Genomic DNA, 17,663 nt, shown 5'->3' with positions numbered 1-17,663 from the left:
GTGATGCTGATGTGGAGTCAGGGTTGAAAAACATTGCATTTGAATATGAGAACGATGGAGGGAATTATTTTACAGGAAAGGATGAGTTAATCAAGTTGTTCCACCCATTATAATGTATTCAGAAACAATTTTTTTTTTAGATTAAACCCTTCCCTTTATTTTCTAATCTCCCGAGCCCAGACTTTATCCAAAACTCCATGTCTGGACTATTAAATGATCTCCTATAAGTCTGTCTCTCTTGCTTTCACTCTTACTTCATATTTCCACCTTGCATAACAATAACAAATGTTTTTCCTTATATCAACAACTCTGCTATCTACAGCATGTATGCAATCTAAATTTCTCAGCATGGCTTCCACTCTGAGCTCTGACATCACCTAATGAAATCATTTTGCTGTTTAGTTTATTCGACTACATCGAATTAATTGGGATTGATAACTTCTAAAGTACTTTTCAGCTCTAAAGTTTTAAGTTCTCTGATTCGTAGTCATACCACCCACCCCACCTGTAAAGATCCAATCTTCCACTGCCCTACTTATTTCCTGCTCTTTTCCCCCTCCAGTGCTATTTCCTCTCCTGAAAGTGTTTTCTTTCCCCTCAGCCTAGTAGATCCTCAGTCATCTGCCTCAAGTACACCTCTTCCAGAGGCTTTCAGGAAATGACATCACTTTACATCCATCATATTCTTACTGTAAGATCTCTTTATTACTTTGTAGTGTAGACTCTCACTCAAAGTTTGGTCTGGGGACCAGCATCACTTGTATGCTTGTTATACATCCATAATCCCAGCCTTCACCCAAGTCTGCATTTCAACCACATGCACATTGAGTGGCAATGGCTTATAACAGATGATTAGCATCTTCTTTTGTTTTCTAGGTAAGAATCCTATCTTTTAACTTTAACAAAAATTCAATTAAATTTTTTAGAATTTACTATTCACATAGCAGGTATCCCTGAACTGTGTGTTGAATGCATGAATGAATAATTACTGTATTTACCTAATGCAATTATAGGAATAGTAAACTCAAAATATATTATTAAAAGTTGATAAATAGAATGATCGGCTTATGGAACTCTAAGGGTCTTAAGAGAATATCTCACTAAGTCTCCTTTTGCAAATGAAGAAAAGGGAGGCCATGAAAGGGAAGTGACAACAGCAGGGAAGGCAAATTTAACATCTATAATCTTCAGGCTACATACACTCTCCAGTGTTCCAGCTTCAGTAACAATGTATCACCGATCTTGAACACCGCCAAAAAAACAAGCGAGCACCCAAAATAGATGTTTAGGGACTCACAAGCCTTTACGCAAAGGCTATTCCTCATATTTTAGAATCCTTAACTATGTGTCTGAGAGAGCGCTAAAAGCTGGGGTACTGAAATGACCATGACCTAGTGCTTAGCTTAGCTTCTGGAGATTACAGTCTAACGGACAGCAAGGCAGGGCAGAGAAAAGCAAAACAGAGCAAAGCAAAGGCACTGAAAAACTGAAGGCCCTTGGATTCATTTACCTTCTAGAACGGATCTTCAAAAGCACTGTAGTACAGCACAATGGAACAATGGAATAAAATGCCCGAATCGTGAATTTGGTACATTTCTTTTCTTTTCTTTTCTTTTCTTTTTTCTGTTTTGAGCTCTTTCAAGCCCTCTGATTTCGTGTGTGTGTGTGTGTGTGTGTGTGAGTGTGTGTGTGTGTGATACCAGCACAATGCAGGGTACACAGTGAGGCCGCAATGAATTAACACTTTCAAAGTCCAACTTATCTGCAGAAACAAGTGTTGTTTTCTCTTTCTTCTTGAGTCAGTGGCCTGGTCGCAGTGAGTGGAAAGCAGGTCCGCCCTAACTGAAGCCGGCCCAGCTCCGGGGCCTCCCTGCCTCCCTCCGTGGGGCAGCGGGCAGAAGGCAGGGACCGCGGGCTGAGCGCAGCGCGGGCGGGAGGAGTGGGAAGCCAGGACCGGCCGCCAGGGAGGGGCGGGGCGGGGCGGGGCGGGGCGGGGCGGGGCGGAGGCGCCTCCAGCCTGTCCGCGGGGCCGCGCAGCCCGCAGCGCATTCCTGCGTCCTCCTCCCGCGCGCCGCGCTCCCTCCCCCAACAGCTGATTCATTGGCTCGGCCGCCCAGACTGCCTGGCGCCGGCCGCGTGACGTCACCCATTCACCGAGCCCGCCTCCCCCCTCCGCTGGCGCCGGCCGGGCGGTCGCCCTGACAACGCAGACGCCAGCCGGCACAATGACTTCCAGCTGGAGCGGCCAAGCCAGCCTGAGCGCTCTCTCGCTCGCGCTGAGTTTAAGATCTCGGGGTGGGTTTCTTTCTTTCTCCCCCACCCTCCCCTCTCTTTTTCCGGCTCCTGCGGGTTCCCCCCGCCGGGAAATGAACTCTCTCTAGTTTTCTAGGGCTTTGGTCCCAGTCTCTTGTGAAGCGCGCTTGTAAGGCGCCCTTCCTCTGTCGCTGGCTCCCGGGGCTCTGTGTTTTGCTGGGCAACATCCCACGCTGGGCTCGGCAGGCCTGCTGGCGGTTGGGTTCAGCCCTTACAGCGCTAACACCTGCAGAGTTGAGGCTGCTGCCAAAAGGCGTAAAGCAAAAGAGGAAAAATTCATTGCCATCATAGTGAAAATGGTAAACCTCAGCTGTCTTAGAGAAGAATGTCTGAGTAGGTGTTGATTACCTCCCACAATCACAAAACTTTCTTTAAAAGAATTTGCACTATCCCTCTTAAAACGCGGTGGTTCTTATTTTGTTTTTTACGACAGCTAGGAACTTAATGCTTCTAAATGGATAAATATTTCCAGAACAGAAAATAAATCTGGGAAGTTGTGTTGTAAATTAGAATAGAGTGTGTGAGGATCCTATTGGGACGGAGGGAGGAGGAATGGAAGGGGAGGGCAAAGGAGGGAGGAAAGGGAAAAGAAAAGGAGGAGGGTGAGGGGGGGAGAGAAGAGATGGTACAGTTTTGGAAGTTTCTTCCCAGTAGGGCAAATAATTCAGCACACAACACATTCCCACCCTCACTCCAACCATATAAGAATCTTGAAGCCCTGAAGCGGGGGCTGGAGGAGGGTGGAGTAGACATTGCTGTTGACTAGAGTTGGGTGGGAGGTAATTCCTTATGCTTCATCTTACATTTTTGCCAAATCTCTTGCTTCAAAACAGCTGCATTTTGGGATGTAAGTCCACAACTAGAACTAAGCGAAACCCACCCATGGCTAGCATAAATCTGCATTGTTGAAGCTGCTCACCTGCAGGATCAATGAGCCCACACGACGCAAACTCCCTTCCAGCTCTTGCAAAAATACCTCCAATAAAAACAAGCACTTGGGCCCCTTTCTCCTAGTCCAGATTTCAGCATATTCTTTTGTGCTTTGTTATTTATTGTTTATAAATTTGGTCCTATCCTCGAACAGGTTTACAACCCTTTGAAGGCAGAGAAAGACTCTTCCCTAAACTTTAAATCTGGCCCATCTGAATAGATGCACAGTGAGTATCAATTGATGATGGTACTAAGGAATAATTAATAACCACACAAGGCATTTATTGGTCAAGTTATCATTTATTGGCTCATAATAATCCTTGGCTTCTATGTTTTCAACACACTAGAATAGTTTTATACGAAGAGACCTTTCTAGGTAGTAGTTGATCATTAATAAAAGTAACTAATATATTAGGATACAGTCCATGGTCAAGATAGAAATATTAATGTTCACATATTTTCCAGGGTTAATGCTGGTAGTAGTCAGCAGTTTGTTAAAATAAAACAAAAAAAATGTGAATTCATTTTGTTACTTATAAAAAATGAGGACTCAGTGAAACATTAATTTTCTAAAATTGCTACATATTTAAGTGTGATTGTAATTGCTCCTTAGCATTTTAAAATTATAACACTGATACCAAATGCATTAGACTCCAAAGAACAGTCTATCAAGGTTGGCATTTTTATTTAAAATGGTCTATAACATAATGATGACTGATTATCCCATCCACATTGTTTAAATTCACATAAATGCCAGGTTTCAACATTAGGGTGAAAAAATACTCAAGAAACCTAAAACAGATTTGATTTGAATGTTTAGTTTTCCTCTTCTTTTCTACCTTTCACTGCACTTGCAGGTATGCTACTCAGTAATGGTGTTGCTGGAGAAATCAGTGAGTCCACTTTCCCCCAACACTAGTGGGAGTAGCATGGATCTTATGATATCCTTAGAAAAGGAATTTTCTAAGACTTGCATAGGAGAGTGAATGGTTTTATTGGCGTGGGATTATATTTCTCGGATTTCAAAGTCCCATTGTCCTTAAGCCAGTCATGGAAAATACATAGCTGAGGCTCCAGCAGAATCAAGTACAGGGCCAGTGTCCAGAGTGCCCATTGCATGGTGGTTTGAGTCTGGTACAGCATTAGGCTATTCACAGTCCATTAGTCCATTGTGTGGAGTCCACATGGCTATGGGCCAGGTGGGCAAGTGCAGAGAGTGCGAGCCCCTCGGGGGCTAGCAGCAAGAGACAGAGAGCCCAGAGAGCAAAAAAGGGGCAAACTTCCTTTGTTCTGAGGTTAAGAATCTCTGATTTCTCGCCCTTGCAGTGGCCACACCTATTCTGGCCACTGACTTGCTCCCAGGTGTGACTAACAGATAGGCATCTTCCTACATCACCCAGACCTTACTGGGCATGAGTCTCTAGGCCCTTTCCCCAGCAATCTGTGGGGGAACAGACTTGGAGAATGTTAACTGCAGCTTTCTGGCAAAGCTGTGCAAATGGCATGCCTATATTATCTAATCTCCCCTTTGCTCCTTTCCTGTTAAATAATAACCAGGTTATTAATGGTACCAAGAGCACTAGCCGCCAGGGGTTTGGAACCCAAGCCGTACTTTAGAAGTACCCTGTGAAATTTTTAAAAATGCAGTTGGCTAGGTTCCTTCCCTAGAGATTTATATATTTACCTAATCTGGGGTGTGGCCAGGGCATCTATTTTTTTTTTTTTTTTTTTACTTTTTATTTTGAACTGTAGATTCACAGGAAGTTGCAAGCTAGTAGAAAGGTTCCATATATCCTTCACTTTGTATCCACGATTGGTTACATTATACATAACTATAGTACAATAAAATCAGGACACTGACATTGGTATAAAGTGTTCTTGTAATTCTGTCATCTTATTATCTATATATTTCTTGAAACCACTGCCACAATGAAGGCACAGAACGATTCTAGCACCACAAAGATCTTCCCTATGTAATCTCTTTATAGTCATCACCTCCCCCTCCACACACAACATCCTAACCCTTAGCAATCACTAATTTATTCTCCACTTCTATTTGTCATTTTGAGACTGTTATGTAAATTGCTCCTTCCAAGCTTGTAATCTCCTGATTGGCTTTTTTCACTTAGCATAATGCCCTTGAAATCCATACAAGTTGTTTCATGTATCAACAGTTTATTCCTTTTTGTTACTGAGAAGTATTTTATCCTATGAATGTACAACGATTTAATTATTCACCTATTGTGGGGCATGGTGGTTGGTTGTTTCCCTTTTGATGGCTATTACAAATAAAGCTGCTACGAACATTCCTGTACAGGTTTCTGTGTAGATATAAGTTTTTATTTCTCTGGATGAATGCTCAGGAGTGTGGTTGCTAGCTCATACGGTAAGTATATGATTATTTTTTAGGAAACTGTCAAACTATTTTCTACTGTACTTGCTGTACTATTTTACTTTCCCAACAGCAATGCAGCAGAGAGCCAGTTTCTACCATTCTTGTCAACATTTTTTTTAATTTTAATTGTTCTGATAGGTGTGTAGGGGTATCTCACCATGGTATTATTAATTTGCATTTTCCTCCTGATGTTGAACATCTTTTCATGCCATTCACATATCCTCTTATTTGCCATCCATATATCCGCTTCAGTGAAATATCACTTCATGTCTTTTGCCCATTTTCTTATTGGATAATTTCTTTGTTACTGTTGGGTTTTGAGTTCATATGAATTTTAGATATGAGTCCTTTATCAGACATGAGATTTGCAAGTAATTCACCCCAGTCTTCTCATCTTTTTAACAGGATATTTTGGAGAGCAAAGTTTTTAATTTTGATGAAGTTCAATTATTATCATTGGAGTGCCCTCTGAGTCCCCACCTGTTACTGGTGGAAGTAGAATTCTTGGGGTGCTGCTGGGAAAATAATTTCTGGGGGCTCCCATGGGAGAAGGAGGTTTTGTGGAAAGCTTTATTGATGATGTAAAATTAAGGGAGTTCTCCAAGGTCTTATCACCCTCCATCCCGCCAAGGAAAAAAACCCATCTTGTCTTCAGCAGGGCTAGGATTAAAGCCACTGCCCAGAGCCCCCACTCCATATTACAGCACAGCCCTGTCCAGCATCTGACTAGCTGCAGCCCACGTGTGGGGGGTCTGCATGGCCATGGGCCATGCGGCTGCTAAGGCCCTGGCAGGCTAGCACACAGCTGAGTGAGGGTTACCATGGAAAAAGCCAGAAACAGGAGAGAGAGAGAGAGAGAGAGAGAGAGAGCGAGAGAGAGAGAGAGAGAGAGAGAGAGAGAGAGCGAGCGCGAGAGAGAGGTCTTTTGTCTGGGCTTTATAACCAGGAGCTTAATTCATTAACCTTCAGGATTTCATGGGCTTGCAGTGGCTCTTACCCTCTAGCCAGTTATCTTTTCCCCAGGTTGGACTGACAGGCAAGCACCTTTCCTATGCCATGCTGACTGCAGTGTGCATGCACCATCTCCCCCTTTGCTTTCTTCTTATTATTAATATTAATAAACTAGCTAATTATAACAATAACATAATTGTTCCACTTTTTTCTTTTATGGATCATTCTTTTGGTGTCATGTCTAAGAACTCTTTACCAAGTCCTAGGTTCTACAGATTTTCTCCTATATATTTTTTCTAAATGTTTTATAGTTTTATATTTAAGATTATGATCCATTTTAAGTTAATTTTTATATAAGTGTGAAGTTTAGATCATAGGTTTTATTGCTTATGAATATCCCAATTTGTTGATAAAGACTGTTCTTCCTCCGTTGAATTGCTTTTGTACCTTTGCAAGTATCAGTTGGTAGTACTTCTGTACTATTTCTGGCTTCTGTATTTTGTACTGTTGATCTGTATATCCATCTCTCCACAAGTACCACACTGTCTTGGAAACTGTGACTATCAAATAAGCCTCGAAACTGAGTAGACTGATACTTCCAATATTTTTTATTTTTATACATTTTTAAGTTATTCTAGTTCCATTCCATACAAATTTTGGAATAATCTTAATATCTATTCACAATAAACCTTGCTGGGATTTTGATAGGAATTGTGTTAAAACTGAATATCAATTTGAGAAGATTGACATTTTTATTATGTATGAACATAGTATATATCTCCACTTATTTAGATCTTTACTTGATTTCTTTCATTTGCATTTTGTAGTTCTAGCATACAAGTTCTGAACATGTTTAGTTAGACTTATACCCTAAGTGTTTCACTTTGTAGAGCAATTGCATGTGGTATTATATTTTATTTCTGTTTACATGTGCTCTCTGCTAGTATAGAGAGAGTTAGCTAATTTTTATATGTTGACCTTGTATTCTGTGACCTTGATATACTCACTTACTTGTTCTTCCAGTATTATGTTGATTAACAATGATGAGATGGGACATTCTTACTTTGTTCCTGATATTAGGTGGAAAGCATTCAGTCTTTCATCATTAAGTATGACGTTACTTATAGGTTTATTTACTTTTTATCCATTTGAAGAAGTTCCCCTTTATTCCTAGTTTTCTGAGAGTTTTTTTTTTTTATCATGGATGGATATTGAATTTTGTCAAGTGCTTTTTCTGCATCAATTGATAGAATGATATGATTTTTCTTCCTAAGCCTGTTAATATGGTAGATTATATTGATTGATTTTTTAAATGTTGAACTAGCCTTGTATCCAGGAATAAACACCAGTAGATCATGATATCTTATCCTGTGCTGACATAGTGCTAAAATCTATGTGCTAAGATTTTGTTAAGGATTGTTACTTTATATTTATAAGAGATATTAGACTGTAGTTTTTCTTTTTTCTTTTTGTATTCTCTTTGTCTGATTTTGATGTCAGGATAATATTGGCTTTCTGATATTAATGAAAAAGTGTTCCTCCCTCTTCTATTTTAGGGAAGAGAATATGTTAATTTTGGTGTTAATTTTTCTTTAAATGTTTGGTAGAATTCTATAGTAAAACAATCTGAGCTTAGAGATTTATTTTTCTGAAGTTTTAAATTTATATATCTACTTTTTAAAATAGTTACAGGGCTATTGAAATATTTGAGTTGAAGCACTTTGTGATCTTCGAAGAATTGATTCATTTTATCTAAGTTTTCAAATTTATGTGTTTGATATTTTCTTACTTTCCTTTGATGTCTGTAGGGTCTGTAGTGATATCAGATATTAAAGCTTCATTCCTAATATTATTAATTTGTGTATTCTCTCTTTTTTCTTTCAGTCTTGCTAGAGATTGGTCAATTTGATTGATGTTTTTTCAAAAAACCATCTTGTGTTTTATGAATCTTCTTTACTTTTCTGTTTTCAATTTCATTGACTTCTACTCTTATATTTACAATTTCTCTCTGTTTTCACTGCATTCCAAAAATTCAATATGTTGTATTTTCATTCAGTTAAATGTATTTTTTAATCCCAGTCCTTTAATTTCGATTGAGATTTCCTCATTGATCCATGGATTATTTAGAAGTGTGTTATTTCGTTTCTAAGTGTTTATTTTCCTGTTATTTTTCTGCCCATGACTTCTAGTTTGATTTTTATTATGGTCAGAGAATGCACTGTCCAATTTAATTCTTTAAAATTCTCTGAGGTTTGTTTTATGGCTCTAGATCCTATGGTGTATGTTCTGTGTTTGCTTGAAAAGAGTGCTGCTGTTGTTGGGTGGAGTGTTCCATAAGTGTCAGTTAGCTTCTGCTAGGTGACGATGCTGTTGACTTCTTTAATATCTTTGCTGATTATCTGTCCAGTTGTTCAAGCAATTATTGAGAGAGGAGGGTTGAAGTCCCTCTGTAATTGTGGATTTGTCTGTTTTTCCTTTCTTTTTTAAAATATATTTTTATTGATTTCAGAGAGATCACTAAAAGGGAGAGAGGGAGAGAAAGATAGAAACATCAATGATGAGAGAGAATCATTGATCAGCTGCGTCCTGCAAGCCCCACACTGGGGATCAAGCCCGCAACCCAGGCATGTGCCCTGATGGAGAATTGAACCATGACCTCCTGGTTCCTAGGTTGACACTCAGCCACTGAGCCATGCCGGCAGGGCTGTTTTTCCTTTCAGTTGTAACAGTTTTGCTTCACATATTTTACAGCTCTGTTGGTTGGTTCATACTCATTTAAAATTGCTATGTCTCACCCAGCCAGCATGGCTTAGTGGTGGAGCATCGATCTATAAACCAGGAGGTCATGGTTCTATCCCCAGTTAGGGCACATGCCTGGGTTTCAGGCCCAATCCCCAGTGTGGGGTGTGCAGGAGGCAGCCAATCAATGATTCTCTCTCATCATTGATGTTTCTGTCTCTCTCTCCCTTTCCCTTCCTCTCTGAAATCAATAAAAATACATTTCTCTTGACCTTTTTTAAAATGACTGGAACAACACACCTGGGAATGCCAAAAACCAAATGGGAAACTAAGCATTCAATATTACAAGATGGTTACAAATTTTTTTTAAAAAAAATTTGATTTGCTAATCTTTGCACTGTAACTGCAGAGCTACCAGGTAGAATAGACAGTAGAACCAGGGGCCTAAAAAGATTGCAGGCAAGTCAGAATTTCAGTAAATACCCAAAGTGCATCTCATCATTTATTACATAGCTCTGGGGCACTTAAGCACTATTATCAGTTGCATGAATCACCATGGCAATTGATGAATGTAAAAACTCGATATATATTTTCTCCCTGTAGTGTTTTAAAACTTTTGGTTCTGAAAAATACCTTTTGCCCTATCTCTCTGTCTCATTCTCTCTCTCTCTCTCTCTCTCTCTCTCTCTCTCTCTCTCTCTCTCTCTCTCTCTCTCTCTCTGTTTTTCTACTAAATCTAGGCAGCAAGGAAGCATTCTTTCTTTTCTGTAATTTAAAAACTTTTTGTCAGGTTTAAATTACTTGGGGGGGAAAATCTGAATATTGACTGCTGACAAATCTGAATATTGACTCCTGACAAAAGTCCATAGTCCATCCATTTTATAAACATTTATGCCAACCAAATTCCTTTCATGTCTCCCTATTAGTATGTTCACATTCACTCCTAGGACTGTATCTCCAGACGTGCGAGAGGGTATCTCAGCCGGTGGTCAGTTTTGCACTGTGATGAAGAAAACCTGTCAGATGTGCACTGGGGCTGCCAGTCTCATAACAGACCACCTACTAGCATTACACCAATGCTAACAGTAAAGCAGAATGATAGGAAATGTTAATGATAAGTTAACATATATGTAGATATACATGTATGTGTGTATTATATATACACATAAAACATAAGCAAATATAATATATGTATATATACCATAAGTATATATATTTCCCACTTTTCCCTGTGCCCCCACCTCCACACACCTTCATGGTGCGCTCTCATTCATTTGCTACCAGCACTATGTCCCTTCGACTCAGTGAGAGACTCCCAACCACTGGGCTTGGGCTGAGTAGAAAGTTATCCTACAGCCATGCATTTACAAAAAGAAATAACTGCACTCATCCTTCTCCTCAGTGACACTTTCTCAGCTCTGCTTCCTTGAAAACCAAGATGAGCCACACTCACGCTGAGAAGTACGTGATGACTATGATCGATCTGTTCCACAAATACAGCAAACCTGATGACATGATTGACCAGCCGGGCCTGCTGATGTTGCTGAAGGAGAATTTCCCTAACTTCGTCAAGGGCTGTGACAGACGGGGCAACAATTACTTGTCCCATGTCTTTGAGGAAAAGGATCTGAACGAGGATAAGAAGATCCAGTTTTCAGAGTTTCTGTGCTTGTTGGGGGACATAGCCATGGACTACCATAGGCAGAGCCACGGAGCCCCGCCCTGTTCTGGGGGAAGAGAGTGAGCGCGCCCAGCCCCAGGCTGCCAGAAACCACAAGAAATAAAAGGTCCCTTTTGCCCAGAAAAAAAGAAAAAAGGAAGAAATAAAGAAATAACCTTACAATCATTTGAAACAAAGCCAAGTATTACTTTTAAAAAGCTACCTGCTTTCAATTAAGCAGGAAATTATCTAAGAAGCCACTTAATTTGTTTTGGTCTGTAGTCCCACAACTGCTTTATGCTGAGTGGAGCATGAAATTAAATATGTAACAACTATTCTAATGGTAATGTTTCAGAATGCTAGCATTGGAGAATCTTCGGTATTCTGAGGGGTAACAAATAAAAAAACATACAAATCAAAGACTGGCTGCATTTGGGTTTGAGAAAAACATAAACTATTATTAATGTCCTCTATGTATTTGTATACATAGTTATATACGTTATATATTTTTTAAAACTATTAAGTTTAAAAATGATTTTCTATTATACATACAGGAAGGGTAGTCATACATGTATGGAGAAATCTCTCTGACAATAAAATGCCCCCCCACCCCCACCCATGGAAATTCTTACACTGTTTTTCTTGGGTCCAACTATAAAGTGGATTACTGAAGGATCTAGTAAAGGAGAAGGTCATAGTGAATTTTTAACATTTGTTGAATAAATGCTAATACTAATCCCTTGTTTGAGGTATTCATCTTTGTTAAGAGCCAAGAATACATACTGTTTGCAATGGAGAAAGTGTTTATGTAGACATATAAGGGCACTAGTTTATGCAGGAGATTTTAGAAGCATTACTAAAGTGACACTTCAATTCATACTTAACAATGTTGTAAATGCTAGATGGTTCTCAGAGACTCCTATTTATTTAAACATTTTTTACAACTTTGAAACTATTTTTATACTAGATAAATCTTTTCAAACACTAATCATATTACATGTAAACGTTTAAAAAATCTCTGTATAAATGCAGATAAAAGCATCCTTGTCCTTTTGTAGTTTGTATTCCAAACAAATCCTTTCCTTTCTTTTATTTTTTATTATTATTTAAAAAAACAAACAAACAAAAAAAACTAGGTTAGACATCCTGCCAGGTTTACCAGGAAATTTTGACAAACAAATAGAAGAATTTGGGTATCTTTGTCCCCCATGTGTGAAGCAGGGCAAGGTTGAACTGAGGTAGCTTGCAAGGTTCCAAAGTTACTCTGGCACTCATTAATTTTATGCTAAAGATGCTTAAAATTCTAATTTCTGTCAATGAGTCCAATAAGACTTGATGATATTGTTAAAAATATTTCCAGTTTTATAAATTATTATCTACAAAAATTCTCTGAGAAGTTACAAAAAAGATATCATGGCAATTTATGGACTTTTAGATATTTTTCTAGGACAAATAGTTTCCCTTCTTCTTCAGTTGTTCTTCAGCTTTTCTTGATCAGAGAAAGAGCATAGAGCTTAATCACATAGGATCCTTCTGCCAAAATCTGTGTGAGCTGGAGAGAGATGCTTACCTTTTTTTTTTTTTTTTTAATATTTTTATTGATTTCAGAGAGGAAGGGAGAGGGAGATAGAAACATCAATGATGAGAGAGAATCATTGATTGGCTGCCTCCTGCACACCACCTACTGGGGATCATGCCCACAATCCCAGCATGTGCCCTTGACGGGAATTGAACCTGGGACCCTTCAGTCCCCACACTCTACCCACTGAGCCAAACCAGCCAGGACAATACTTAACCTCTTTGAGTCAAAGTCCTATAAACTGTAACATTGTTTATGTATACAATGGGGATAATGATTATTGTTTATCAGAATTGTGAGGATTGCTTGTGTAAGGTAAGTATCCTTTAGAGTGACTAACACATAGTAGGGCCTAATTATCATGATTTAATTGGCTTCAATTAATTGGTGGATCATTTTAGCTTTCTTTTCTGTCTTCTGTCTGGCTGTGGCAGGTCATATGGCAAGCACTCCATGTATTTTATTTTATTTAGTTCTCCAAACAACCTGATGAGATAGGTCTTGTTATTATCCCGTTTTCCAGCTGAAAGCATTACTCACCATTTCAGGAAGAAGCAGGTAAGGGTGGCACTTTGAGTTCAAGAGGACTTTTTGCATGAAACTCAGCCAAAACTTTTCCCTATAATAAGATGTACATGCTTATTGTCAGCCTGCAAAACATTTATCCACTTTACTGTGTGTCTTTTGTCATGAAACATTAGTGACAGAGTGAAGAATACTAGTTCTAACTCTATTCCATGGGGCTTGAAGTAGACAGACTTTAGGACATGGAATTTGTTCTCAGAATGGCCAAATCTTTGCTACAAAAAAAGATATTATAGAATAGTTCAATTGCATTTATTAGACAAGCACCTAAAAACGAATTTAAATTATTTTAGAGTGTCAACGTAAGAAACATTCAAACCTATAGAGAATTTTTGTGCGTTTATTTGAGCCAAATTGTTGACAATTGCCAAGAAGTACAATCTTAATGGATTGAGATAATGCTGGAGAGAATGGCAGTTTTGCATCTTGTCTTATACATTACAATAAAAAGGGAAGACATCAATGGGTTACATGAAATCCATTGGTGATAGATTAGGGAGGCAGAAGAAAGCAAAGAGGGAGGGGGGTGGGGGAACCTCTGGGATTGGAAAAAAGGTACAATGATAGACATAGGCTTCCTTTACGTAGGTTTCTTTGCATAGGTGGGTACTGGATAGTTCACAGCCAACAATAACAATGAGAGGAGTGGTGGTCTCCACCCTGAGGGGTCTGGAAAAAAGGAAGTTCCCCTGAAATCCCAAAGGTATGTTATCTAGTTGTGGAAAGACAATAGACTCAATTAAGGTGAAAGTTGACCTTTGTCAGGGAAGCTTCTAGCCTAGGACATGACCACCCACCATAAACTGCTTTTAGTTTAAAAGTTTTAATTTCAGATTATCCTATGTGGTTACTTTGGGTCTCTGAGTTTCTAAGTCAGCCACACAGGCCTCCTCGGAGCTTGTCAGGTTTAGTATGTGACCCCTTATCGTCCACAGGGGAGAGAGAAAAGAGAGAGAGAGAGGAAGAGAGAAAGAGAGGAGAAAGAGAGGAGAGAGAGAGAGAGAGAGAGAGAGAGAGAGAGAGAGAGAGAGAAAGAAGAAGAAGAAGAAGAAGAAGAAGAAGAAGAAGGAGGAGGAGGAGGAGGAGGAGGAGGAGGAGGAGGAGGAGGAGGAGGAGGAGGAGAAGGAGAAGGGGAGGGGGGAGGGGAGAAGGGGGAAGGGAGGGGGAGGGGGAGGGGGAGGGGGGGAGGAAGGAAGAAGGAAGAAGGAGAGAGATTTGTTCCATTTATTTATGCATTCTTGCATGTGCCTTGACCAGAGATCGACCGAAACCTTGGAATATTGGTGAGTCAGTCAGTAATCCAGGACAAGTGGAACAGGGAAACTGAGACAGATAGACGAACAAACTGACAGTTGTATTTTAGCTCCAGACCCAGAAAAACAGAAAAACCAGGTGGGCAATACCAGGACCAGCTTTGATTACTGATGACACCCTGCCCTGACACTAACCAATCAGTGGAGACCATGACCCTGGAGGAGCACAGCTATAAAACTGATTAATATTCTGTTGAAACCTTCCCCTGAGACCTCCCCTAAGATTCCCTCCTGTGAGAAAGAGATAAAACATCAGAGCAGAGGACCCACTCATGCTCTTCCTCTGGGGAGCAGCCCCCATCATCCCCTTTCCTCTCTGCTTCCCTCACTTTCCACCACAGGCATGCATCTCCTTATCTGGAAGGGAACCCACCAGACTTGCAGCTTGGGGGGCAATGAGCAGCGGCAGCTCATGGCAGACTAGTCCCCTGAGCCTGATCCCAAGGCCCCCCTTTCTCTGACTTCCCAGAGAGCGAGGGCAGCCCAGCCCGGGCTCTCCTGTTGCTTCTTCTATGCTACACCCTTTCTTCTTTCACTGTCCCCAGCTTTAATAAACGTTCCCTCATAGTCGCCTGGACTGGTATTGTGAAATTTTTCCTGCACAAAGTCAAGAACCACACACTCCGAGCCAACCCTAGATAGACCTGCTCAGGGCCAGGTCTCCTTTCCTCGTAACATTGGGATGATGCTCTAACCAACTGAGCTACCCAGCCAGGGCAAAAGGCAAATTTAAAGATAAAAATAAATGCCTTTCTATAGCTGGGGGTGTGATTTATTTTTACACAAGGGGGTTTACTTTTCCAATTAATGAGCGGGGCTTTATGTATTAATGCCCATCAGTGTTAATGAATAATGCGTGTGTGGTTTAATAGATTGCTGTGCTAAACGCATGGTGCTCCCTGCTGATACCATTGTAGTAATATGGTTATTAACAGGAGAGGAATAAAGGGGAAGACTAGATCTAGGCACACCATTTATACAGCTTTGCCAAAAAGCTACATTTAACACTCTCCAAGTCTATTTTCTGCTGATTAATGGCAGGAGGGACCAGACAAAGTCCGTTTAGATGCATGCCCAGTAAGGTCTGAGTGACTTGGGAAGGTACTTGCCTATCAATCAAACCTGAGAATGAGTCAGTGGCCAGAATGGATGTGAACACTGCAAGCACGCAACATCGAAATGTGTAAACTTCCAAACAAAGGAAATGCGCTCTCGCGCTCTCTCTCTCTCTCTCTCTCTCTCTCTCTCTCTCTCTCTCTCTCTCACACACACACACACACACACTTTTTTCTCCAACTTGGGAGATATGTAGGGTGATAGGCAGCAATGATTATTGGCATACTAGTGGCCCAGTGTATGAAATTTGTGCGGGGGGGCAGGAGGGGGGAGCAGTTCCCTCAGCCCAGCCTGCACCCTCTCCAATTGGGAAACCCTTGGGGGATGTCCAACTGCTGGTTTAGGACATCCCTCTTGCAATCTGGGACCGCTGGCTCCTAACCCCTCACCTGCCTGCCTGATCACCCCTAACTGCCTCTGCCTGCCTGCTTGATTGCCCCTAACTGCCCTCTCCTGCTGGCCTGATCTTGACCCCAGCTGCCCTCCCCTGCCAGCCTGGTTGCCCCCAACTGCCCTCCCCTGCAGGCCCGATTGCTCCCAATGGCCCTCCCTGCCAGCCTGATTTTGCCTCCACTGCCCTCCCCTGCCGGCCTGGTTGCCCTCAACTGCCCTCCCCTGCTGGCCTGATCTTGCCCCCAACGGCCCTCCCCTGCTGGCCTGATCTTGCCCCCAATGGCTCTCCCCTGCCAGCCTGATCTCGCCCCCAATGGCCCTCCTCTGCTGGCCAATTTGGTTCTGATTGGTTGGTTTCTATACCAGTCAGCGTCGAAAGCTCTGCCTCCTAGGCAGCCATTGGCTCCTCACAGCACCCAGATTTGGTTTTGATTGGTTGGTTCCTATGCCAGTCAGCATCAAAAACTTCACCTCCTAGACAGCCATTGGTTCTTCACAGCACCCACATTTGGTTCTGATTGGTCAGTTCCTATGCCAGTCAGCGTCTCTGAGCCTATCAATGGGGCCTTATCAGAAAGGCGGGCTGATCAGCAGCTCTGGTGGAGGCCTGGAGAGAAATGGAGGCATGGCTGCTGGACAGACTGGGAAAGAAAGAAAGAGGCAAGTGCTGATCAAAAGCTGCCACAGAGGCAACAGATCACTCCCTGCTTCTCTCTTCAGGCCTCTCTCTGGCCCTGATTCGCATCCCCCTGGGGCACCACACCTGCAGAGTGGCAACCCAGCACTGACTGCAGGACTGACTTCAGGTTGGTCGAGCCTCAGTTGTGACAAGTCATTACGGCTCAGGGTTTTTATATATTAGGATTCTATACACATATTTTATGTGTATGCCCACAACTACTTAAACTGCATTTCTAGAAGACAGTTATGATGCCAGTGTCAGCTTCTTAATGTAAAGTTACTGCCAGCGTTTGAATGCTGGCCTTTCCCTACTTAGCAAAGTCTAAGCACATAGCAAATGAGCTAAAGTTCCTGAAAGGAAATTCTCGTGGGAAGTCACAAAAACAGTACAATATTTTAGGAAAAAATGAGAATGAATCACTAGTTTTCTTATCTCACATTATATAGTTAGAAAAAATTAGATTCAGTTCTCTGCTGTCTATAGTATGCTCCATTATGACTCAGTTTTGCTTATTTGTAAAACGGGTACAGGAATATGTGTCTCTTTGCAACTAATAGGAATCTCTCTATATAAAAGCCTAAGCGACCATTATGACCAGATGACGAGCCAGTAGCTATGACACCCACTGACCACCAAGGGGCAGACACTCAATGCAGGAGCTGCCCCCTGGTGTTTAGTGCACTCCCACAGCCAACCTCCTGCAGTCCCTTTCCCTGGCTGGCCTGCCCTGATCGACCCCAATCGGCCCCGATCGCTGGCCAGGCTGAGGGACCCTACCCATGCACGAATTTGTGCACCCGGCCTCTAGTGTTGTATAAGATGAATGAAATATTGTAATGTTTAAAAGAATAATATTTTTAACAAAGGCATGCACCATGAAATATCACTTATCAACACCATTAAAATGATTGCATAAATCATAACAAGAATATCTTGTTCAAAAGGCCCTCTGAGTAAATGTTGGTCTAGAGCAGCAGTTTACAATTTGGATGTCACAACACACTGGT

General features: G+C 41.3%; 1 protein-coding gene across 1 annotated transcript; it reads left to right on the top strand.

The window, feature by feature from the left end:
• Positions 1-2,183: 2,183 nt before the first annotated feature.
• LOC132229425 (protein S100-A7-like) lies at positions 2,184-11,163 on the top strand. Its single transcript, XM_059686060.1, has 3 exons — positions 2,184-2,295; positions 3,398-3,470; positions 10,731-11,163. The coding sequence occupies exon 3, from the start codon at positions 10,767-10,769 to the stop codon at positions 11,070-11,072; it is 306 nt and encodes a 101-aa protein (XP_059542043.1). The 5' UTR covers positions 2,184-2,295; positions 3,398-3,470; positions 10,731-10,766; the 3' UTR covers positions 11,073-11,163.
• The last annotated feature ends 6,500 nt before the right edge of the window (positions 11,164-17,663 follow it).

This window comes from Myotis daubentonii, chromosome 3, assembly GCF_963259705.1.
Source record: "Myotis daubentonii chromosome 3, mMyoDau2.1, whole genome shotgun sequence".
In the NCBI taxonomy this organism is placed as follows: domain Eukaryota; kingdom Metazoa; phylum Chordata; class Mammalia; order Chiroptera; family Vespertilionidae; genus Myotis; species Myotis daubentonii.
Note: the sequence above shows the minus strand (reverse complement) of the source record. Positions and strands in the feature narration are given on the sequence as shown.